This window comes from Globicephala melas, chromosome 6 (genome assembly GCF_963455315.2).
Source record: "Globicephala melas chromosome 6, mGloMel1.2, whole genome shotgun sequence".
Taxonomy (NCBI): Eukaryota; Metazoa; Chordata; class Mammalia; order Artiodactyla; family Delphinidae; genus Globicephala; species Globicephala melas.
In genome coordinates this window covers 47,470,122-47,496,658 of record NC_083319.1, presented here as the reverse complement: position 1 = coordinate 47,496,658, position 26,537 = coordinate 47,470,122, and the positions used below count along the sequence as shown (strand labels likewise).

The 26,537-nt window shown below is 39.3% G+C and overlaps 1 protein-coding gene and 1 long non-coding RNA gene across 4 annotated transcripts in view; one reads left to right on the top strand and one right to left on the bottom strand.

Annotated features, from left to right (window-relative positions):
* LOC132597474 (uncharacterized) overlaps window positions 1-26,537 on the bottom strand; it is a 127,678-nt gene that overhangs the window by 7,915 nt on the left and 93,226 nt on the right. The gene's annotated exons all lie outside the window — the stretch shown is intronic.
* Window positions 1-26,537, top strand: part of GDA (guanine deaminase) — a 133,761-nt gene that overhangs the window by 86,044 nt on the left and 21,180 nt on the right. For both annotated transcript variants that reach the window (XM_030877007.2, XM_030877008.2), the window contains exon 10: window positions 441-508. In XM_030877007.2, coding sequence (XP_030732867.1) covers window positions 441-508 — 68 coding nt within the window. The remainder of the gene's footprint in view (window positions 1-440; window positions 509-26,537) is intronic.

Here is a 26,537-nt window from a genome sequence, read left to right as displayed (position 1 = left end):
GCCCTTCTGATATTAACCTCTGCTCAATGGTTCAAACTCCTTCATGATCCTTTTTTACTCCAGGACTCGGATGGTCTGATTTTTTTGTGTTTGTGTGGTGCGCGGGCCTCTCACTTTTGTGGCCTCTTCCATTGCAGAGCATAGGCTCTGGATGCGCAGGCTCAGCAGCCATGGCTCACGGGCCCAGCCACTCCATGGCACATGGGATCTTCCTGGACCGGGGCATGAACCCGTGTCCCCTGCATCCGCAGGCGGACTCTCAACCACTGCGCCACCAGGGAAGCCCCTGGATGGTCTGATTTGACTAATGTGTTTATGTCAGCATTACAGCTGAGATGGGAATCATAATTTTCAGTGATATCACCATCATTTTTGTTAGTGCCTTTCTCTTGTTGGACCCACGTGGGTCTCCTTGTTCTGACTGTCTCCTCTCTCTACAGGCTCAGCAGTGGCCTTCTCAATGTGCCAGAGGTCCTGAAACATGGAGTGAAGATAGGGCTGGGTACAGGTTAGTAGTTTCCCATGAAGAACCACGGCAAAGTGGTTAAGTGCATAACTTTCAAATGTGACTAATTTTCAAGTAAGAGTTCTGTGTTTTAAAAGACTTAGTTTTATTTTCTGGTAGTCATATCTAGAGCTAATAAAATAATGAGGTTGGAAGCAGTAAGAAAGTGTATGCGAAGGGAAAAGTTTTGATGACATTAACCTCTTGAAAGCCATTAACCATGTTTACTATTCAGACACGGGGCTATAAAGGATAAGTCCTTCTCAAGTGTTTTAGAGATTCTTTTTGAAAAGTCCTTGTTTTTTGTTTGTTTGTTTTGTCCTTCCTGCTAAATTTCAATGGTTTGGATTTGTATGTTTTTGGTTTTCAATAGCTGTGCCATCACAAATACTATCTATCTCAAAAGAAAATTATTCAACTTTGCCAGTAGTGAGCACAAATTCAGTCTATGCCATAATGGAGAACTCTAAGAGATGTTAAAAAGCATGCTTTGCTTTTAAGCAGTTTTTAACAAAATGAGATTCTAATTCCCACAGGCAGTCTGATGTTTGCTAGGCTGAAGGACAGTCTAGGTGGCTGATGAATTAGTGATGTCTCCTTTTTTTTCACAGTACATTTGAATTGTTTTTCTTGAGTGTGTACTGTGCTGCTCACTTTAGAAGTGTCAGTCAGGCCCAAATGTTTAGGCATCCACTGTGAACCTTTTTTTTAAATCACTGTGTGTGAATGAACTAAAAAAAATTTTTTTTAAATGGCTGTGGGGCACAAGGTCTTATTTTTCATTCTTGATGCGTTTGAAGAGCACCAGAATGTTTGCATATTGACAATAATGGTTTTTATCATTTTCTGCAATGACTCAAGTCTCAGTTAATTTTTATACCAAGCAATATTGGTAAGACATACAATAATACAAAATGATTTATCTATAATTTTAAAGAGGTGTGCTAGATTAGAAGTTTTTCTAAATTTTACATGAATCAGAGCAATTAAAATTCTTAAAATTTTGAATTTAAGCATTGAATCATTGAGATTGTGTAGTACCTGGATATAGTCTCAGGTATTAAGGCAGGAAACCAGTTATTTTTAACTTCACAGAAAAGCTTTAAATGAATTAAAAAAAAAGTGGCCAAGAGTTTTTGTCAATCAATTGAAAATTTGGTAGAAATGCAAAAATCATATGTACTGCTTTCAAATTTTCTAGGATTTTGGTCTCCATGATTTAAGTTCATCACATGATTTCCAGTTCTTGATTTTGGGTTGTATAGTGATTGTCTAAAATGATTAGGTAAAGCTATGTCACTTATTAGCTGTAAGACCCTGAGCAAATTACCTTAATTTTCTAAGGCTTTGTTTCCTAATTTCTATAACAATAATTATAATAATGTCTATGTTACAACCTTGTTTTGAGGCTTAAATGAAAAAAAATGTGTGTGAGGTGGTTAGCACATATCTGGCATTTTGCAATGGTTAATGAAGATTGGCTTAAAAGGGAAAAAGTAACGTTGGTTTCCGATTAAGTATGATATATTATCATATTAACTTGGAGAATGTTGCATTTTACATAGTCTCTGTTGTAACAGCCATCCTATGCACCAGTATTACCTAAACATGACCTTTATGTATAAACCTGTCCTTCTGCTTTGGACTTCAGTAGATTATTTAACTTTAACTTATACTGTGGACAGAGAGCAGGTCCAAGAATGGATCATTCACCATGTCTATAAGAAACAGAGGCAGATCTGGACTTCCTCAAATATTAAATAGGAGAAACCCTGATGAAGCTTCACAAAAATATTGCAAAACAAGAGAAAGCAGTATCAGAAAGAAGAAGAAGATGAACATAGCTCTGAAAAGCATCTACTTCAGGATCCAGAATAAGAGTTCAGAAAATTGCTAGCATCCTTAGAGTACAAGAAGACATGGCAGTATGGAAAGACCATGAGTTTTGATGGAAAAGGAAAATTTGAAAATGAAAGAAGAAAACTGAAAAAGAAATGAAAAAAAGAATAAGAAGCATGTAGATAGACCCTCATACACTACTGCAGGGAGATTAAATGGTACAACCAACGTAGAGAACTGTTCGGCAGTTTCTTATAAAGTTAAATATACATCGGTAATTCCACTTTGGGTATTTACCCTAGAGAAATGGACACACATATTTGCACAAATAGTTGTACAAGAATATTTATAATATCTTTATTCATAATAGCCCCAAACTGGAAGTAGTCCAAACAGCTTCCAAGAGGAGGACAGATAGGCAAATGTGGCATATTTATACAATTAAATATTATTCAGCATTCTAAAAACAGAACAAAACGTTGATATATGTAGAATATGGATAAATCTCAAAAATATTTTGTTAAAAATGCTGGAGAGGGTGTGAAGAAAAGGGAATGCTCCTATACTATTGGTGGGAATGTAAATTAGTGCAGCCACTATGGAAAACTGGAGCTTTGTCAACTGAAAACAGAGTTGCCATATAATCCAGCAATCCTACTCCTAGGCATATATTTGGACAAAACTCTAATTCAAAAAGATACATGCACCCCTATGTTCACAGCAGCATTATTTACAATAGCCAAGACATGGAAGCAACCTAAATGTCCATCAACAGAGGAATTGAAAAAAAAGATGTGGTATAGAAGATCTAGATGCCTAGAGGAGACAAGATGGCAGAATGGAAAGACTGGAGCTCACCTCCTCTCACGAAAACACCACAATCACAACTGATTGCTGAACAACCATGGACAAAAAAGACTTGAACCTACCAAAAAAGGTATTCTAAAGACAAAGAAGGAGCCACAACGAGATGGCAGGACGGGTGCTTTCACTGTATCATAAAATCTCATACTTGCCAGGTAGGTGACCCACAAACTGGAAAATAATTATTTCACAGAGGTTCTCCCACAGGAGTGAGAGTTCTGAGCCCCATGTCATGCTCCCCAGCCTGGGGGTCTGGCATCAGGAGGAGGAGCCCCCAGAACATTTGGCTTTGAAGGCCAGTGGGGCTTGAATGCAGGAGCTCCACAGGACACTGGGAAACAGACACTCCACTCTTGAGGAAGCACACAAGGTTTCCCAGGAACTGGAAACCAGAGCAAAGCAGTGACTCCATAAGAGGGTGGGCCAGACCTATCTTCAAGTCTTGGAGGGTCTTCTGAGGAGGTAGGGATTGGCTGTGGCTCACTCTAGGGGCAAGGACATTGGTGGCGGATGCCCCAGGGAATACTCATAGGCATTAACTCTCCTGGAGATAGCTATTTTGGCACTGAGAACTGGCCTCACCCAACAGGCTGCAGGCTTCAGTGCTAGGATGCCTCAGGCCAAACAACAAACAGGGTGGGAACACAGCCCCACCCATCAGCAGACAGGCTGCCTAAAGTCATCCTGAGCCAAAAGCTGCCTATAAACACACCCCTTGACATAGCCCTGCCCACCAGAGGGACAAGACCCAGCTCCACCCACCAGTGAGCAGGCACCAGTTCCTCCCACCAGGAAGCCAGCACAAGCCCCCAGATCAATCTCACCCACCACAGGGCACATACCAGAACCAAGAAGAATTACAATCCTGCAGCCTGGGGAATGGAGATGGCAAACACAGAAAGTTAGACAAAATGAGACAGCAGAAAAATATGAAGGAACAAGATAAAACCCAAAAGAACAACTAAGTGAAGTTGAGATAGGCAATCTACATGAAAAAGAATTCATAGTAATGATAGTAAATATGATTCAAGATCTTGGAAAAAGAATAGAGGCACAGACTGAGAGGATACAAGAAATGTTTAATAAAGAGCTAGAATCTTTAGAACAAACAGAGATGAACAATAAAATCACTGAAATGAAAAACATACTAGAAGGAATCAATAGCAGAATAAATTAGAAAAATGAATAAGTGAGCTGGAAGACAGATTGGTGGAAACCACTGCTGCAGAACAAAGAAAGAAGAATGAAAAGAAATGAGGACAGTCTAAGAGACCTCTGGGACAACATTAAACACAACAACATTTGCATTATAGGGGTCCCAGAAGGAGAAGAGAGAGAGAAGGGGCCTGAGGAAATACGTGAAGAGATAGTAGTTGAAAATGTCCCTAACATGGGAAGGAAACACTCACTCAAGTACAGGAAGCACAGAGTCCCATAGAGGATAAACCCAAGGAGGAACACACCAAGACACATATTAATCAAACTGACAAAAATTAAAGACAAGGAGAAAACATTAAAAGCAACAAGGGAAAAGCAATAAGTAACCTTATGGGAGTTCCCTTGTATGTTGTCAGCTGATTTTTCAGCAGAAACTATGCAGGCCAGAAGGGAGTGACATGATATATTTAAAGTCATGAAAGGGAAAAACCTATAACCAAGAATACTCTACCTAGCATGGCTCTCATTCAAATTTGACAGAGAAATCAAAAGCTTTACAGACAAGCAAAAGCTAACAGAATTCAGGACCACCAAACCAGCTTTACAGCAAATGCTAAAGGAACTTTTCTAGGCAGAAAAGGCCACAACTAGAAACAAGAAAATTATGAAATGGGAAAGCTCACTGGTAAAGGCAAACATACAGTAAACATAGGAAATCATCCACACACAAATATATCAAAACCAGCAAACATGAGGAGAGTACAAATGCAGGATATTGGAAATGGATTTGAAATTAAGAGACCAACAGCTTAAAACAAACTTGCATGTGTATATAGACTAATCTATCAAAACCTCATGGTAACTGCAAACCAAAAATCTACAATAGATACACACACACAAAAGAAAAGAGAATTCAAACACAACATTAAAGTTAGACATCAAATCACAAAACAAAAGAGGAAGGGAAGAAAAAAGACCTGCAAAAACAAACCCAAAACAATTAACAAAATGGCAATAAGAACATACATATCGATAATTACCTTAAATGTAAATGGATTAAATGCTCCAACCAAAAGACGCAGACTGGCAGAATAGATACAAAAATAAGACCCATATATATGCTATCTACAAGCAACCCACTTCAGATCTAGGGACACATACAGACTGAAAATGAGGGGATGGAAAAATATATCCCATGCAAATGGAAATCAAAAGAAAGCTGGAATAGCAATACTCATATCAGACAAAATAGACTTTAAAATAAACACTGTTACAAGAGACAAAGAAGGACACTAAATAATGATAAAGGGATCAATCCAAGAAGATGTAACAATTGTGAATATATATGCACCCAACATAGGAGCACCTCAACAATATTAAGGTAAATGCTAACAGCCATAAAAGGAGAAATTGACAGTAACAGGGTAATAATGGGGGCCTTTAACACCCAACTTTCATCAATGGACAAATCATCCAGAAATAAAATCAATAAGGAAATAAAGGCCTTAAATGACACATGAGAGCAGATGGACTTAACTGATATTTATAAAGCATTCCATCCAAGGGCAGCAGAAAAAACACATTCTTCTGAAGTGCACATGCAACATTCTCCAGGATAGAACACATGCTGGGCCACAGTGCAAACCTCAGTAAACTTAAGAAAACTGAAATCATATCAAGCATTTTCTCCAACCACAACACTATGAGATTAGAAATCAACTACAAGAAAAAAAATGGAAAAAACACAAACACGTGGAGGCTAAACTATATGTTACTAAACAACCAATGGATCACTGAAGAAATCAAAGAGGAAATTAAAAAATACCTAGAGACAAATGAAAATGAAAACACAACAATCCAAAACCTATGGGACACAGCAAAAGCAGTTCTAAGAGCAAAGTTTATAGCTATAAAATCTTATCTCAGGAAACAAGAAAAATCTCAATCTAAACTTATACCTAAAGAACGAAGAGAGAGAAGAACAAACAAAATCCAAAGTTAGTAGAAGGAAAGAAGTCATAAAGATCAGAGCAGAAATAAATGAAAGAGAAATGAAAAAAAGAAAAGATCAATGAACCTAAAAGCTGGTTCTTTGGGGAAAATAAACAAAAGTGATAAACCTTTAGGAGACTCATCAAGAAAAAAAGGGAGAGGGCTCAAATCAATAAAATTAGAAATGAAAAAGGTGAAGTTACAATTGACACTACAGAAATACAAAGGATCATGAGAGACTACTACAAGCAACTATATGCCAGTGAAATGGAAGAAATGAACTAATTCTTAGAAAGGTACAATCTTCCAAGACTGAACCAGAAAGAAATAGAAAACATGAAGAGACCAGTCACAAGTACTGAAATTGAAACTGTGATGAAAAAGCTTCCAACAAACAAAAGTCCAGGACTAGATGGCTTCCAGGCGAATTCTATCAAACATTTAGAGAAGAGTTAATAACTATCCTTTTGCAGAGGAAGGAACACTCCCAAATTCATTCTAGGAAGCCACCATCACCCTGATACGAAAACCAGCCAACGATACCACGAGAAAAGTGAATTACAGGCCAATATCACTGATGAACATAGACTCAAAAATCAACCAAATACTAGCAAAGCAAATCCAACAATACATTAAAAGGATGACACACCATGATCAACTAGGATTTATCCCAGGGGTGCAAGGATTTTTCAGTATCCGCAAATCAGTCACTGTGATACACTACATTAACAATGAAGAATAAAAACCATATGATCATCTCAATAGATGCGGAAAAAGCTTTTGACCAAATTCAACACCCATCTATGATAAAAACTCTCCAGAAAGTGGGCATAGAGGGAACCTACCTCAACATAATAAAGGCCATATATGACAAACCCACAGCTAACATCATACTCAATGGGGAAAAGCTGAAACCATTTCCTCTATGATCAGGAACAAGACAAGGATGTCTGCAGTCACCCCCCCTTTTTTTTTTTTGCGGAACGCAGGCCTTGCACTGTTGTGGCCTCTCCCGTTGCGGAGCACAGGCTCCGGACGCGCAGGCCCAGTGGCCATGGCTCACTGGCGTAGCCACTCCGCAGCATGTGGGATCTTCCCGGCCCAGGGCACGAACCCGTGTCCCCTGCATCGGCAGGCAGACTGTCAACCACTGCGCCACCAGGGAAGCCCTGAGCAATCACCACTTTTATTCAACATAGTTTTAGAAGTCCTAGCCACGGCAATCAGAGAAGAGGAGGAAGAAAAGGAATCCAAATTGGAAAAGAAATAAAACAGTCATTGTTTGCATATGACATGATACTATACATAGAAAGTCCTAAAGATGCTACAGAAAAGTACTAGAGCTCATCAATGAATTCAGTAAGGCTGCAGGATACAAAACTAATACACAGAAATCTGTTGCATTTCTATACACTAACAACGAAAGATCAGAAAGAGAAATTATGGAAACAATCCCATTTACCATCGCATAAAAAAAGAATAAAATACCTAGGAATAAACGTACCTAAGGAGGTTAGATACCTGTATTCTGAAAGTTATAAGCTGCTGATGAAAGAAATAAAAGATAACACAGATAGAAAGATATTCCATGTTCTTGTATTGGAAGAATCAATTATGTCAAAATGACTGTACTACCCAAGGCAATCTACAGATTCAATGCAATCCCTATTAAATTACCAATGACATTTTTCAGAGAAATAGAACAAAAATTTTCAAAATTTGTGTGGAAACACAAAAGACAACAGAGCCAAAGCAAACCTGAGAAAGAAAAACCGAGTTGGAGGAATCAGGCTCCCTGACTTCAGACTATACTACAAAGCTACAGTAATCAAAACAGTATGGTACTGAAACAAAAACAGAAATATAGATCAATGGAACAGGATAGAAAGCCCAGAAATAAACCCATGCACCTATGGTCAATTAGTCTACTACAAAGGAGGCAAGAATATAGAATGGAGAAAAGACAGTCTCCTCAATACGTGTTGCTGGGAAAACTGGACAGCTACACATAAAAGAATCAAATTAGAACATTCTCTAACTCCATTCACAAAAATAAACTCAAAATGGATTAAAGACCTCAATGTAAGACCAGATACTATAAAATTCGTAGAGGAAAAACACAGGCAGAACACTCTTTGACATAAATTGCAGTAAGATCTTTTTGGATCCACCTCCTAGAATAATGAAAATAAAACAAAAATAAACAAATGGGACCTAATGAAACTTAAAAGGTTTTGCACAGCAAACCATAAACAAAATGAAAAGACAACCCATAGAATGGGAGAAAAATATTTGCAAAGCAATCTCCAAAATAAACAGCTCATGCAGCTCAATATCAAAAAAACCCACAACCCAATCAAAAAATGAGCAGAAGATCTAAATAGACATTTCTCCAAAGAAGACATAAAGAGGGAATTCCCTGGCAGTCCAGTGGTTAGGACTGAGCGCTTTCACTGTCATGGCCCAGGTTCAATCCCTGGTCAGGGAACCTGCAAACTGCGTGGTACAGCTACAAAAAAAAAAAAAAAAAAAAAAAGACATACAGAAGACCAAAAAGCACATGAAAAGATGCTCAACATCACTAGTTATTAGGGAAATTCAAATCAAAACTACAATGAGGTATCACTTTACATCAGTCAGAATGGCCATCATCAAAAAGTCTACAAACAATAAATGCTGGAGAGGGTGTGGAGAAAAGGGAACCCTCTTATACTGTTGGTGGGAATATAAACTAGTAAAACCATTGTGGAGAAGAGTATGGAGGATCCTTAAAAAACTAAAAATAGAACTACCCTATGATCCAGGGATCCTACTCCTGGGCATGTATCCACAGAATAACATACTTTGAAAAGATACGTGCACCCCAATGTTCACTGTAGCACTATATACAATAGCAAAGACTTGGAAGCAACCTAAATGTCCACTGACAGAGGAATGGATAAAGAAAATATGGCATATATATATATATATATACACACATACAAGGGAATATTATTCAGCCATTGAAACGAGTGAAATACTGCCATTGGCAGCAACATGGATGGACCTAGAGATTATCACACTAAGTGAAGTAAGTGAGACAGAGAAAAACAAATATCATATGATATCACTTAAATGTGGAATCTGAAAAATGATACAAAAGAACTTATTTACAAAACTGAAATAGACCCACAGACATAGAAACCAAACTTATGGTTACCAAAGGGGATAGGGGGAGGAAGAAATTAGGAATTTGGGATTAACAGATACACATTACTATATATAAAATAAACAAGAATCTACTGTATAGCACAGGGAACTATATTCAACATCTTGTAATAATATATTCAGTATCTTCTAATACCCTCCAATGGAAAAGAATCTGAAAAATAATTTTATATATATATATATATATATATAACTTTTTAATAGAGTTTTATGTATATAACTGAATCACTTTGCTTTATACCTGAAACATGTAAATCAAATATACTTCAATAAAAAAAAATCCTTAAGCATTCCCTCCCATTACCAACAGTGTCAAGTCTAAATTCCTTAGGGAAGTACAGATATCAGGCACCACCTGGTCCCTCTTGTCCTTTCCACTCATCTCTTCCTGTATCTACGGAACAGAAACAGACTCACAGACATAGAGAACAGACTTGTGGTTGCCAAGGGGGAGGAAGTTTGGGGGAGGGATGGATTGGGAGTTTGGGGTTAGCAGATGCAAACTATTATATATAGGATGAATAAACAACAAGGTCCTACTGTATAGCACAGGAGACTATGTTCAATATCCTGTGATAAACCATAATGAAAAAGAATATATCTATAATATAGTTTATGTATATATACATATATATATATAAAACTAAATTACTTTGCTCTACAGCAGAAACTAACACAACAATGTAAATCAACTATACTTCAATAAAATAAATTTTAAAAAGGGGTCCAATCAAGATGGCAGAGCAGAAGGACGTGGAGCTCACCTCCTCCCACAAATACAGCAAACAATGCTCACAGAATACCTACTGAACGCTGACAGAAGACTCAGATAACAGAAACCTATCTGAGAAATTTCTCCACCTTAACTGGGTAGGATGAAAGAAGAAGGAAAAAAAGGAAGCAGGCTGGGACCTGTGCCCTTGGGAGGGAGCTGAAAAAAAGGAGAGGTTCCTGCACCCCAGGAAGCCCTCTCTCTGGTAGGGGACAAAAAGCAAGCTTCAGAGGCTTGGAGGAAAGCACAGCATTCAGTTTGTGGCTGGCAGAACAGAAAGAGAGCTTCCCAGAAGGTCTGTGCCACTGCCCTGCACTCCCCAGCCTGACACATGTGTCTTCTGTTGCAGGTGGGGGCTGGGTGCTGAAACTTGAGCTTTAGAGGACAGACCTAGGGAGAGACCTGGGGTTGGCTGTGGGGACACAGACTGAAGGGGCTGGAGTGTGGTACGGCTGCAACCTGGGATGTACATAGAAGCCTAGGCCCACCACAGAAGTGGAGCACCATTAAGGGGCACGTGAAGGGAGTGGCAGGGCCCACCATAGCAGCCATTTTCTCTGTGCTCATTCAGGTGGCACAGCACGGCCTCTGTGAGCTCTGGGAGCATGCAAGCCAGTGGGTTGCCCACACACAGTGGTGGGGCTGAAATCAGAGCTGAGCCCCAGGGGTTGCACAACTTAGGAAGCAGGACTGAAATCTCTCCCTGTGGCTGCACAATACACGGATTTACACCACTGCCACTGGCTTTGTAAACTCAGTGCCTGTGGGTCATCAGAGTGGATGACGGGTTCTCCCGTGGCTGGGACAGGTCTGGCCTTAGCAGCTGTGGGCTTTGGGGGTGTGTTCATGTGGAGGCTGGGCCAGGCCAGGGTCTGGACTGTCTCCATAGCTTCCATGGTGAGCCCAGGTGTGAGACTGCTGCAGTCCTGGTATCTGACTTCAGTGGATCTGCGTCTACAGATCTCTGCTGGTGGCTTTGTGATAACAACACCTGAGGGACACCAAGGCCAATTGCTGGCATTCCCACGGTGGAGGCAGAGCCAAGGGCAGTGCTAACCTCAGTGTGTTTTGTGAGCCTGTACAACGGGTGACAGGTGACACATCAAAGTGCACTCTCAGGTGGACAGCTTTGGTGAAGGAATACTCCGTGGCTCCTCTCCCATTGGGAGTGCTCCAACCCTGCTTACCTCACACCACAGCTCAGAAATGGATAAGAGGCTTCTACTCCAACAACTAGGGAGCAGACCCTGCCCCCACAGGCTGTGACAACCACAGAGCAAAGAGGAGGCCCCACTCAACATCCAGTACTGGCTCTGATCACCACAACACCAGTCACAACCCCCCATCAAGAGGATAATGGCCAGCACACACTGAGGAAAGAGGCAGCAGGCATCCATATTAAAAATAGCACTTGTACCAAATATATTAAACCTACACAGGCTAATTAGGGATGCTCCCACATAAAAATAGCCCTCCAAGACCACAGTAGATAATTGTTTCTCCTAAACTTATAGAGTAAGATAAACGTAAGAAAAATGAAGAAGCAGAGGAACCACTCCCAGTTAAAAGATCAAGAGAATTCCCCTGAAAGAACAATTAACCAGACCTCTCCAGCCTAACAGACACTGAATTCAAAAAGGAGAAAATCAAAATCCTGAAGGAATTTAAAAAGGCTATCAATAGAAAGGCAGATTACTGTAAAAGGGAAGTAGAAACTATAAAGAGGAGCCAAGAAAAATAAGAAAACTCATTTGCTGAGATGAAAGCTGAGCCAAAGGCAGTGAATACCAGATTGAATAATGCAGAAGAAGGAGTAAGTGATCTGGAAGACAGAATAATGGAAATCACTCAAACAGAACAGCAGACAGAAAGCCAAATGAAACAAAAATGAAAGCAATATAAGAGACCTATGGAATAATATGAAGCGTGTAAATCTATGCATAATAGGGATTCCAGAAGAAGAAGAAAGAGAAAAGGGGATCGAAAGTGTATTTGAATAAATTATGGCTGGAAACTTCCAAACCTAAAGAAGAAAACAGATATGCACGTACAAGAAGCACAGGGCGTCCCCAACAAGATGAACTCAAACAGACTACACCAAGACATATTATAATTAAAATGGCAAAAGTTAAAGAGGGGGATTCTAAAGGCAGCAAAAGAAAAACAGAGTTAATTATAAAGAAACCCCCATAAGGCTATCAGCTGATTTCTCAACAGAAATGTTGCAGGCCAGAAGGTAGTGGCAAGATATATTCAAAGTCCTAAAAGGGAAAAATCTGCAAACTGGGTTACTCTACCCAGCAAGATTATCATTTAGAATAGAAGGAGAGACAAAGAATTTCTCAAGACAAGCAAAAGCTAAAAAAAACCCCACAGCAATACTAAACCTATCCTAAAAGAAATATTGGAAGGTCTTCTCTAAATAGAAAAGAAGCAAGAATCTATAGGAAAGAGAAAATCACAACTGGAAATAAGTCACTTAAATAAGCCAGTATACAGATTTAAAAAAAATCAAAAAATGTTTGTGAAAGTGATGATAACCACAATGAACAGTAAAAAGATAAACATGGGGCTTCCCTGGTGGTGCAGTGGTTGAGAATCTGCCTGCCAATGCAGGGGACACGGGTTCGAGCCCTGGTCTGGGAAGATCCCACATACCACAGAGCAATTGGGCCCGTGAGCCACAACTACTGAGCCTGTGCGTCTGGAGCCTGTGCTCCACAACAAGAGAGGCCACGATAGTGAGAGGCCCATGCACCGCGAGGAAGAGTGGCCCCCACTCGCTGCAACTAGAGAAAGCCCTCGCGCAGAAATGAAGACCCAACACAGCCAAAAATAAACATGAAGATGTAAAAGAGGACATCAAAATCATAAAATGTGGAGTAGGAGAGTAAGAACATGTAGATTCTTTTTTCTTTTAGAATGTGTTTGATCCTATATGACTATCAGTCTAAAGCAAGTATATATAGGAAGGGGTTAACATACTTGAACAACGTTGTAACAACAAATAAAAAACATACAATAGATTCACAAAAACCAAAAAAACCAGAACACAAGTGTAATATAAAAGGAAATCATCAAACCATAAAAGGAAAAACAAAAAAGGGACAAAGAAGATATACAAAATCAACTGGAAAACAAGGCTTAAAATAGCAATGAATATCTATCAATAATTATGTTAAATGTCAATGGATTAAATGCTCCAATCAAAAGACACAGAGTGGCAGATTAATTAAAAAAAACAAGTGCCTACAATATGTTGCTTACAAGAGACCCACTTTAGGGCAAAGAACACACATAGATAGAAAGTGAGGGGATGGAAAAAGATATTTCATCTTTTGGGGACTGCAATACTAATATCATACAAAATAGACTTTAAAACAAAGGCCATAAAGAAAAAGAAGGACACTATATAATGAAGGATGAATACAAGAAGAGGATATTACACTTATCAACATATACGCACCCCACATAGGAGCACCCAACTACATAAAGCAAATAGTAACAGACATAAAGGGGAAAACTGATGGGAATCCAATAATAGTATGAGACTTTAACACTCTACTCACATCAATGGACAGATCTTCTAGACAGAAAATCAATAAGGCACATTGAGATCCTAAATGATACAACAGAATAGACTTAATTGATATCTTCAGGACATTACATCCAAAAAAACCCACAACAATACATATTCTTTTCAAGTGCACATGGAACATTCTCTAGGATTTACCACATACTAGGACACAAAACAAGCCTCAATAAATTTAAGTGTGTAGAAATTATTTCAAGCATCTTTTCTGACCACAATGACATGAAACTAGGAATCAACCAGAGGAAAGAAATGAGAATAAAATGATTACATGGAGACTAAACAACATGCTACTAAAAAACCAGTGGGTCAACAATGAATACAAAGAGGAAATTAAAAAATACCTTGAGGCAAATGACAATGAAAACATAACCATATAAAATCTATGGGATGCTGCAAAAACAGTTTATTAGAGGGTAATTCATATCAATGCAGACCTTCCTCAGAAAACAAGAAAAATCTCAAACAACCTAACCTACCACCTAAAAGAACTAGAAAAAGAACAAAAGCTAAAGTCAACAGAAGGAAGGAAATAATAAAGATCAGAGAGGAAATAAATAAAACAGAGATTAAAAATTAGAAAAAAAAATCAATAAAGCTGGTTCTTCAAAAAGGTGAATAAAATTGACAAACCTGTGGCCAGGCTCACCAGGAAGAAAAGGGAACCCATATAAACAAAATAAGAAATGAAAAAGGAGAAGTAATATCCAATACCACAGAAATACAAAAAACCATAAGAGAATACTATGAATAATTATATGCCAACAAATTCAACAACCTGGAAGAATGGACTTGTTTCTAGAGACATAGAGCCTACCAAAACTGAATAAAGAAGAAATAGATAATTTGAACAGACTGATCACTAGAAGTGAAATAGAATCTGTAATTTTAAAAAACTCCCTATAATACAAAAGTCCAGGACCAGATGGCTTCACAGGCGAAATCTACCAAACATACAAAGAACTTATACCAATCCTTCTCAAACTCTTCCAAAGGATTGAAGAGGAGGGAACACTCTCAAAGACATTCTGTGAAGCCACCTGAGAGCAAAACCAGACAAAGACACCATCAAAATAGAAAATTACAGGCCAATATCTTTGATGAATATAGACGCAAAAATTTTCAGCAAAATATTAGCAAACCAAATCTAACAACACATAAAAGAGATCATACACTACGATCAAGTTGTATTTATCCCAGGATCACAAGGATGGTTCAACATACGCAAATCAATCAAAGCGATACACCACATCTACAAAAGTAAAGACAAAAATCACATGATGATCTCAAAAGATGCAGAAAAAGCATTTGATAAAATTCAACATCCATTCACGATAAAAACTCTTACCAAAGTGGGTAGAGAGGGAACATATCTCAACATAATAAACGCTATTTATGACAAACCCACAGCCAATATAATACTCAATGGTGAAATGCTGAAAGCTTTCCCACTAAAATCTGGAACCAGACAGGATGCCCACTCTCACCACTTCTATTCAACACAGTATTCGAAGTCCTAGCCACAGCAATCAGACAAGAAAAAGAAGTAAAAGGTATAAAAATTGTAAGGGAAGAGGTAAAATTGTCATTACATGCAGATGACAAGATATTATATACAGAAAACCCTAAAGATTCCACACAAAAACTAATAGAACTGATAAATTCAGCAAGGTAGCAGGATACAAGATCAACTTAAAGAAATCAGTTGCATTTGTTCATACTCAAAATAAGAGAAAGGGAATGTAAAAAAAACAATCCCTTTTAAAATTCCATCAAAAAAATAAAATACTTAGGAATAAACCTGACCAAGAAGGTGAAAGACTTACATGCTGAGAATGATAAAACATTAATAAAGGAAATTGAAGATGATTCAAAGAAATGGAAAGATATCCCATGCTCTTGGATTGGAAGAATTAATATTGTTAAAATGGCCATACTACCCAAAGCAATCTACAGATTTAATGTGATCCCTATCAAATTACCCATGACATTTTTCACATAACTAAAACAAATAATCCTAAAATTTATATGGAACCATAAAAGACCCAGAACTGCCAAACAATCCTGAGGAAGAAGAACAAAAGAGGAGGCATAACCCTCCCAGACTCCAGACAATACTACAAAGTTATAGTAATCAAAACAGCATGGTATTGGCACAAAAACAGACATATGTATCAATGGAACAGAAAAGAAAGCACAGAAATAAACCCACACACCTGCAGTCAATTAATCTTTGACAGAGGGGGCAAGAATACACTTCACCAAGTAGTATTGGGAAAGTTGGACAGCCACATGTAACCCAATGAAGTTAGAACACACCCTTACACCATACACAAAAATAAACTCAAAATGGCTTAAAGACTTAAATATGAAACATGACACCATAAAACTTCTAGAAGAGAACATAGGCAAAACATTCTCTGACATAAGTTGCACCAATGTTTTCTTAGGTCAGTCAATAGAAATAGAAAGCAAATATTAATAGAAATAAAAACAAGGCCAATAAAAATAAAAGCAAGGCAATAGGAATAAAATAAAAATAAAAGTAAAAATAAACAAATGGGACCTAATCAAACTTACAAGCTTTTGTACAGCAATCGAAACCATCAACACAATGAAAAGACAACATATGGACTGGGAGAAAACATTTGCAAATGATGCTACCAACAAGGGCTTAATTTCCAAAATATATAAACAGCTCATACAACTCAACAACACACACACAAAAACAAACAGCCCAATCAAAATATGGGCAGAAGACCTTAATAGACATTTCTCCAAAGAAGACATAAAGATGACCAACAGGCACATGAAAAGATACTCAACATCACTAATTATTAGAGAAATGCAAATCAAAACTACAATGAGGTAGCACCTCACACCAGTTAGAATGGGCGTCATCAGAAAATATACAAACAACAAATGCTGGAGAGGGTGTGGAGAAAAGGCAACCTTCCTTCACTATTGGTAGGGATGTAAAGTGCAGCCACTATGGAGAACAGTATGGAGGTTTCTCAAAAAACTAAAAATAGAGTTGCCATATGATCCAGCAGTCCCACTCCTGGGCATATATCCAGGTAAAACTATAATTCGAAAAGATACATGCACCCCTATGTTCATAGCAGCACTATTCACAATAGCCAAGACATGTAAGCAATCTAAAAGTCTATCGACAGATGAATGGATAAAGAAGATGTGGTACATATATACAATGGAATACAATTCAGCCATAAAAAAGACTGAAATAATGCCATTTGGTATTATCTAGAGATTATCATACCAAGTGAAGTAAGTCAGAAGGAGAAAGACAAATACTATATGATATCATTTATGTGTGGAATCTAAAATATGATACAAATGAACCTATCTACAAAACAGAAACAGACTCACAGACATAGAGAACAGACCTGTGGTTGCTGAGGAGGGTGGGAGGGAGAGGGATGGACTGGGAGTTTGGGGTTAGTAGATGCAAACTATTACATTTAGAATGGATAAACAACAAGGTTGTAGTGTATAGCACAGGGAACTCTATTGAATATTCTGTGATAAACCATAATAGAAAAGAATATGAAAAACAATATATATATATGTAAACTGAATTACTTTGCTGTATAGCAGAAATTAACACATTGTAAATCAACTATACTTCAATAAAATACTTTTTTAAATTGATTAATTTAAAATTAATTTTGTTAAGTGAAAAAAGCCAGGCACAAAAGAGCACACAACTGTATGGTTTGTTCCCTTTGTATGAAATCCAGGGATCAACAGAGCTAACCTACAATGACAGAAATCAGAAAGTGGTTGCCAAGGCTTGGGGGTGGGTGTGGGGAGGGGAATTGACTGGAAAGGGCCATAAGGGACCTTGCTGGAGTGATGGAAATGTTTAATATCTTGTTTTCTTGAAAGGTAGTTAAATGCCTATATACAATTGTTAACATGCATCAAACTGAACACAAGTTCTGTGCATTTTATGATATCTTAATTATCCTTCAGTTAAAAAGCAAGAAACAAGCCATATAGAAAGCTATGAGATGTAGAATTATTGTTGCAGAAAATTAAATCAGTGGTGTGGAAAACAAAGTTGACCAAAGATCAAAGGGGGTGTTTGAGCATGATCCACATGGAGGGCAGAGAGCACAGCACCAGCACATGGGATTTTCCTGACCAAGGTTCCAGAACTAATGGAACAGAAGCAATAATAAGAGCTCTGAAGGATAAATCTTTTCTGAGGTTAAGAAAGAACCAAGTCATATTGCAGGAACTTACCCTGTTCTAGGCTAAACCATAATTGAACTCATTATGGCAAAATATTTGAATTATAAAGAAAAAGAAAAAAAGTTCTAAAACATTGAGGCGGGGGAAAAGTCAGTTATCAATAAAACAAAAACCAATTTGGTTGCAGTTGTTTTTGTTGGCCCACAAAATATCAAGAACAGGAGTTTGGAGACAAAGTAGTTGTTATTCAAGAATATTATACTGGACCACATTCTCCCTCATGTTTGAAGGCAACAAAATTCTCAGATGTACAAAGGTTTGGAAAATATTCTCCCCATGAACCCTTTGAAGAAATTAGTTGAAAATCTTTATCATTCAATGAGTGATGAGGCAAAATGAAGGGTCATGGTATAGAGGAGTAATGGTACAACAGGATGTCAGGGAAGGCTAAAATCATTTAAAACAGGAACAAGAAAAAACTGTAAAGGAGTTTAAAAAGTGATAGTAAAACTCAATGTATTTCAAGAGAGAATACACACAATGTTAAAAGTAATATCGTTTTTAAAAAACTATCAGACTATTATGAGTCTTAAACTGCTCTAAAAACAAAGTCTTAACAACAACAACAAAACATTTAAATAAATCAAAATGGCAACATAAATCAAGAAGGTGTTTCCCTCTGTTTGGGCAGAGGTTCCTGGGACCGGAATATGTGATGCTTTTTTAAAAAAATTTTTATTGGAGTATAGTTGATTTACAATGTTGTGCTTGTTTCAGGTGTACAGCAAAGTGAATCAGTTATACATATACATATATCCACTTTTTCAGATTCTTTTCCCATATAGGCTATTAGAACATTGAGTAGAGTTCCCTTTGCTATACAGTAGGTCCTTATTAGTTATCTATTTTATATATAGTAGTGTGTATGTATGATGCTATTTTTGAAACTGCATGTCAGGTCCTTCTGTTTTGGTATTTTCCCTACCTCATTTGAACATCTTCAATATTTTATCATAAAATTTTAAAATAATATACAGGCTGCAAGAAGAACTTTCCAAGTACTAAAAATTATTCTACTTTCTGATTTTCTTAACAGAAACTGAGAAGTTGTGGTTTATGTGTAAGGTTGAGAGGATGAAGATATATTTGGCAAGTGGGAGCAAAATTATAAGTGTATAAAATTCTTTGTCTCAGGAAAAAAAGGACATAACAAATTACCAAAAAAACAGTAACCTGAAAAAAAAAATGGAACAACTTTATATCAACAAGACCTACAAATTCATCAAAACAACATATATGGAGCCAGGGTTCCACTTTCTAGGGACAAATTCCTATCCTTCTAACTTACTTCACTTAATCCCAAAGCAGCATTCTTTGATGAACTTGCAGATTCCAATCCAATGTTTGCATGCTTTTTCACAATCCATTATTCCCTTCCTGATTTAAGTATCTTAGATGCCAGAGTACTCGCTATAATCATTCCCTTGGAACTTCCTCATTTCTCATGTCCCTCTTGTTTTCTTTGTATTCACCTTCGAAAAGCCCAACCCCCTTAGTTGTCTCAACTATTCCCCTTCTCAGTGTTTACAGCTGAGTAGCTGGATGTTGCTGGAAAAAAATTTTCTAGTGGTTTCATTTTAAATGTTGCTCTCAAATCCTAAGTGGCCCTTGGCCCTACCCAAATAGACAATTATGTTCCTCTAATATGTCCCCATATTCCAAGACAGACTTATCTCATTTCTTCCTGAACTCTTAATCCCAAATCATACCCTCCTCACTTCCAGCTAATGGCCTTATCTCATAAGTCTTTGAGAAAACAGAAACAATCAGAAGCCCTACCTACATGTTCCCCACCACCAAATTTACATACCTTCCTCCATCTGCTTCCATTTTCTCTTCTTTTCCTTGCTATAGCTGAAAAAAAATTCTCTTCAAATCTAAGGCAAAAACTAAAATACTCTGAGGTGTGTTCTGTACTTTCTCCTCTCCCATGATCTCAATAAATTAATTCCACTGGTCACTAACTCTCCTGCATCATTGTTATCTCCTCCCTACTGAATCATTCCTTCAGGATACAAACATTCTCTAGTATCTCCTGATCTTTTAAGCAAAGACATGAAGAAAACCTCTCTCTTAATTAGACATCCTTTTCTGGCTCCTGCCCCACCTCTCTGTTCCCCTTCACAGCAAAACCTCTTCGATGAGTGGGTACCCACACTGCTACCACTTCCTAGGCACTCTTTCATTCCTCCACCCACTTCAGCCTGGCTTCTTACCACCCTCCATAGTAACGAACCTTGTCCTTTCTCCCCTGAGCTGTTACCACTGTGATCTCTTTTGCTGCCAACTCCAAAGGACACCAGTCTGTCCTTAACACACTGGACTTCTCCTTGTCCTAACAATCTTACCTTCGATTCAGTGAAACCACACTGTTTTAGGTTCTCTTCTTCCTCTCTTGCCTGCCCTTCTTCATCTTTGCTAAAGGTCCCTTCTCCATCTTTGCTAAAGGTCCCTTCTCTTCCTGGCTATTCAAAAGCTTTCCTCAAGGCTCAGTCCTAGGCTCTCTCCTCTTTTCACTTTCTTCTTAGGAGTTATCATCTGCAATCATGGCTTTACATGATTACATATATGCAGATGACTCAGATTTTTATATCCAGCCCAGACTCCTCTTTGAATTCCAAACCTGTATTTTCAATTGCTTACTTTCTCCTTTATCTTTGACCCCTCCTCATAGAATCCCCAAACTTCATTACACCCTCAAACACATTTAAGCCTGGTTCTCTTAAATGCCTCTCCTTCTCAGAGAATTCAATTTCTCAAAGTAAAACCTTGGGCATTGTTTTGGGGACCTTCTCCCTCACCTCTTCCCCATGTTTAAGCCAGTACAATATCCAGCCTCATGACTTCTTAATATCTCCTGAATCCATCCTCTTTTCCCTCATCAGCTACCACCACCTGATGCAAGCTGCCATTACCTCCTGAACTCCTGCATTAGCTTCCTAATCAGTCTCATATTCATCCTGGGGCCTTCTAATCCAGTCTCCTCTCTTCAAAAGTATCGCAATGAGGGCTTCCCTGGTGGCGCAGTGGTTGAGAGTCTGCCTGCCCATGCAGGGGACATGGGTTCGTGCCCCGGTCTGGGAGGATCCCACATGCCGCGGAGCGGCTGGGCCCGTGAGCCATGGCCGCTGAGCCTGTATGTCCGGAGCCTGTGCTCCACAACAGGAGAGGCCGCAACAGTGAGAGGCCCACGTACAGCAAAAAAAAAAAAAAGTATCGCAATGAAAATATGACCATTTCACTCCTTCCTGATTATCACCTTCAGTGGGATTTTGAATATGCAAACCTCTTTACAAGGCCACAAAGTTCTGCATGCTGTGACACCTCTCCATCTCCCAGCCTCACCTCGCACTACTCTCTCCTCCCTACAGTGCTATCTTTTAATCCCCTCTATGAATCACACTCCCTTCTGTCAAAAGACCTTTGTGCCTTCTGTTCCTCAGCCTGGAATACCCTTTACGTCTCTCTAAACATGGCTGAGTTCTCGTTTTTGTCCAGGTTTAAATGTCATTGACTTAACAAGGTTTTCTCTGACCATCCTGTCTAAATGGGCTTTCTGGAGGACCTTCAAGATGGTGGAGGAGTAAGATGTGGAGATCACTTTCCTCCCCACAAATACATCAAAAATACACCTACATGTGGAACAACTCCTACAGAGCACCTACTAAATGCTGGCAGAAGACCCCAGACTTCCCAAAAGGCAAGAAACTCCCCACGTACCTGGGTAGGGCAAAAGAAAAAAAGAAAAACCAGAGACAAAAGAATAGGGACAGGACCTGCACCTCTGGGAGGGAGCTGTGGAGGAAGAGCTTCCACACACTAGGAAGCCCCTTCACTGGAGGAGATGGTGGGGGGGTGGGCAGGGGGAAGCTTTGGAGCCACGGAGGAGAGCGCAGCAACAGGGGTGCAGAGGGCAAAGCGGAGAGATTCCCGCACAGAGGATCCATGCCGACCGGCACTCACCAGTGTCTGCTCACCCGCCAGGGCTGGTGGGGCTTGGGCTTTGGAGGTCAGACCCCAGGGAGAGGACTGGGGTTGGCTGTGTGAACACAGCCTGAGAGTGCTAGTGTGACACAGCAAGCCGGGAGGGCGTCGGGGAAAATGTCTGAACCTGCCTAAGAGGCAAGAGACCATTGTTTTGGGGTGTGTGAGGAGAGGGGATTCCTTCCCTGTCTGCCCACAGAAGGCAGAGCACCCCCTAAATGAGCTCCAGAGATAGGTGCAAGCTGCGGCTATCAGCATGGACACCAGTGATGGACATGAAATGCTAAGGCTGCTGCTGCAGACACCAGGAAGCCTGTGTGCAAGCACAGGTCACTGTCCACACCTCCCCTCCTGGGAGGCGGTGCAGCCTGCCACTGCCAGGTTCCTGTGATCCAGGGACAACTTCCCCGGGAGAACGCATAGCGCGCCTCAGGCTGTTGCAACGTCATGCTGGCTTCTGCCACCACAGGCTCGCCCCACATTCCATACCCCTCCCTCCCCCCGGCCTGAGTGAGCCAGAGCCCCCCAATGAGCCGCTCCTTTAACCCCCTCCTGTCTGGGTGAAGAACAGATGCCAGAGGGTGACGTACATGCAGACGTGGGGCCAAATCCAAACCTGAACCTCAGGAGCTGTGCAAACAAACAAGAGAAAGGGCGATCTCTCCCAGAAGCCTCAGGAGCAGCAGATTAAATCTCCACCATCAACTTGATGTACCCTGCACCTGAGCAATGCCAGAATAGACAGCAAATCATCCCAAAACTGAGGCGGTGGACTTTGGGAGCAACTGGAGACTTGGGGTTTGCTGTATGAGTCAGACTAATTTCTGATTTTTATGTTTATCTTAGTATAATTTTTAGTGCTTGTTATCACTGGTGGATTTGTTTATTGGTTTGGTTGCTCTTTTTTATTACGTTAAAACTTTTTAAATTTTAATATATTTTTATTTTAATAACTTTCTTTTCTTCTCCTCTTCTTCTCTCTCTCTCTCTCTCTCTCCCCCCCCTCCCTCCCTCCCTCTCTCTCTGTCTCTCCCCCCCTCCCTCTCCCTCTCCCTCTCCCTCCCTCCCTCCCTCCCTCCCCTCACTTTTCTTGTGAGCCGTGTGCCTAACAGGGTCATGGTGCTCCAGCCAGGTATCAGGCCTGGGCCTCTGAGGTGGGAGAGCTGAGTTCAGCACACTGGACCACCAGAGGCCTCACAGCTCCATGTAATATCAATTGATGAGAGCTCTCCCAGAGCTCTGTCTCAATGTTAAGACCCAGCTCCACTCAACAACTAGCAAGCTCCAGTGCTGGACACTCTATGCAAACCAACTAGTAAGAACACAACGCCACCCATTAGCATAGAGGTTGCCTAAGATCATAATAAGGTCACAGACACCCCAAAACACATGACCGGACACAGTCCTGCCCACTAGAAGGACAAGAGGGAGCCTCATCGACTGGAACACAGGCACCAGTCCCCTCCACCAGGAAGCATACACAACCAACAGAACCAACCTTACCAAGTGCGGGCAGACACCAAAAAACCAGGAACTGCTAACCTGCAGCCAGCAAAAAGGAGACCCCAAACACAGTTAAGCAAAATGAGAAGACAGAGGAATACGCAGAAGATGAAGAAGCAAAGCAGAAACCCACCAGACCAAACAAATGAAGAGGAAACAGGCAGTCTACCTGAAAAAGAATTCAGAGTAATGGTAGTAAAGATGATCCAAAATCTTGCAAACAGAATGGAGAAAATACAAGAAACGTTTAAGAACCTAGACGAACTAAAGAACAAACAAACATTGTGTTGTGATGAACAACACAATAAATGAAATTAAAAATTCTCTAGAAGGAATCAATAGCAGAATAACTGAGGAAGAGAAACGGATAAGTGACCTGGAAGGTAAAAGAGTGGAAATAACTACCACAGGGCAGAATAAAGAAAAAAGAATGAAAAGAATTGTGGACAGTCTCAGAGACATCTGGGACAACACTAAATGCACCAACATTTGAATTCTACGGGTCCCAGAAAAAGAGGAGAAAAAGAAAGGGACTGAGAAAATATATGAAAAGATTATAGTTGAAAACTTCCCTAATATGGGAAAAGAAATAGTCAACTCCAGGAAGTGCAGAGAGTCCCATACAATATAAATACAAGGAGAAACATGCCAAGACACATATTAATCAAACTATCAAAAATTAAATACAAAGAAAAAATATTAAAAGCAGCAAGGGAAAAGCAAAAAATAATATACAAGGGAATCCCATAAGCCTAACAGCTGATTTTTCCGCAGAAACTCTGCAAGCCAGAAGGGAGTGGTAGGACATATTTAGAGTGATGAAAGGGGAAAACCTACAACCAATATTCCCAGAAAGGATCTCATTCAGATTTGATGGAGAAATTAAAAGCTTTACAGACAAGCAAAAGCTAAGAGAATTCAGCACCACTAAACCAGTTTTACAACAAATGCTAAAGGAACTTTTCTAGGCAGGAAACACAAGAGAAGGAAAAGACCCACAAAAACAAACCCAAGGGCTTCCCTGGTGGCGCAGTGGCTGAGAGTCTGCCTGCCAATGCAGGGGACACGGGTTTGTGCCCCGGTCCGGGAAGATCCCACATGCTGTGGAGCAGCTGGGCCTGTGAGCCATGGCCACTGAGCCTGTGCATTGGAGCCTGTGATCCGCAACGGGAGAGGCCACAACAGTGAGAGGCCCGCATACCGCAAAAACAAAACAAAACAAACAAAAAACAAAAACAATTAAAGTGGTAATAGGAACATACATATTGATAATTACCATAAACGTAAATGGATTAAATGCTCCAACCAAAAGACACAGACTGGCTGAATGGATACCAAAACAAGACCCATATATATGCTGTCTAAAAGAGACCCACTTCAGACCTAGGGACACATACGCACTGCAAATGAGGGGATGGAAAAAGATATTCCATGCAAATGGAAATCAAAAGAAAACTGAAGTAGCAATTCTCTTATCAGACAAAAAAGACTTCAAAATAAAGACTATTAAAAGAGAAAAAGAAAAACACTATATAATGATCAAAAGATCAATCCAAGAAGATATAACAATTGTAAATATTTATGCACCCAACATAGGAGCACCTCAATACTTAAGGCAAATGCTAACAGCCATAAAAGGGGAAATCAACAGTAACACAAACATAGTTGGGGACTTTAACACCCCACGTTCACCAATGAACAGATCATCTAAGATGAAAATAAATAAGGAAACACAAGCTTTTATTGATACATTAAATAAGATGGACTTAATTGATATTTATAGGAAATTCCATCCAACAGAATACACTTTCTTCTCAAGCACTCATGGAACATTCTCCAGGATAGATCATATCCTGGGTCGCAAATCTAGCCTTGGTAAATTTAAGAAAATTGAAATCGTATCAAGTATCTTTTCTGACCACAATGCTATGAGACTAGATATCAATTACAGGAAAAAATCTGTAAAAAATACAAACACTGGAGGCTAAACATTACACTAGGAAATAACCAAATGATCACTGAATAAACCAAAGAGGAAAAAAAAAAAAAACTAGAAACAAATGACAGTGAAAACACGACGACCCAAAACCTGTGGGATGTAGCAAAAGCAGTTCTAAGAGGGAAGTTTTTAGCAATATATCCCTACCTTAAGAGACAAGAAATATCTCAGACAACCTAACCTTACACCTAAAGCAATTAGAGAAGAACAAAAGAAAACCCAAAGTTAGCAGAAGGAAAAAAATCATAAAGATCATATCAGAAACAAATGAAAAAGAAGGAAACAATAGCGAAGATCAATAAAACCAAAAGCTGGTTCTTTGAGAAGATAAACAAAATTGATAAGCCATTAGTCATACTCACCAAGAAAAAAAGGGAGAAGACTCAAATCAACAAACTAGAAATAAAAAAGCAGAAGTAACACCTGACACTGCAGAAATACAAAGGATCATGAGAGATTACTACAAGGAACTATATGCCAATAAAATGGACAACCTGGAGGAAATGGATAATTTCTTAGAAAAGCACAACTTTCAGAGACTGAACCAGGAAGAAATAGAAAATATAAACAGACCAATCGCAAGCACTAAAATTGAAACTGTGATTAAAAATCTTCCAACAAACAAAAGCCCAGGACCAGATGGCTTCACAGGCAGATTCTATAAAACATTTATAGAAGAGCCAACACCTATCCTTCTCAAACTCTTCCAAAATATACCAGAAGGAGGAACACTCCCAAACTCATTCTACAAGGCCACCATCACCCTGATACCAATACCAGACAAAGATGTCACAAAGAAAGAAAACTACAGGCCAATATCACTGATGAACATAGATGCAAAAAT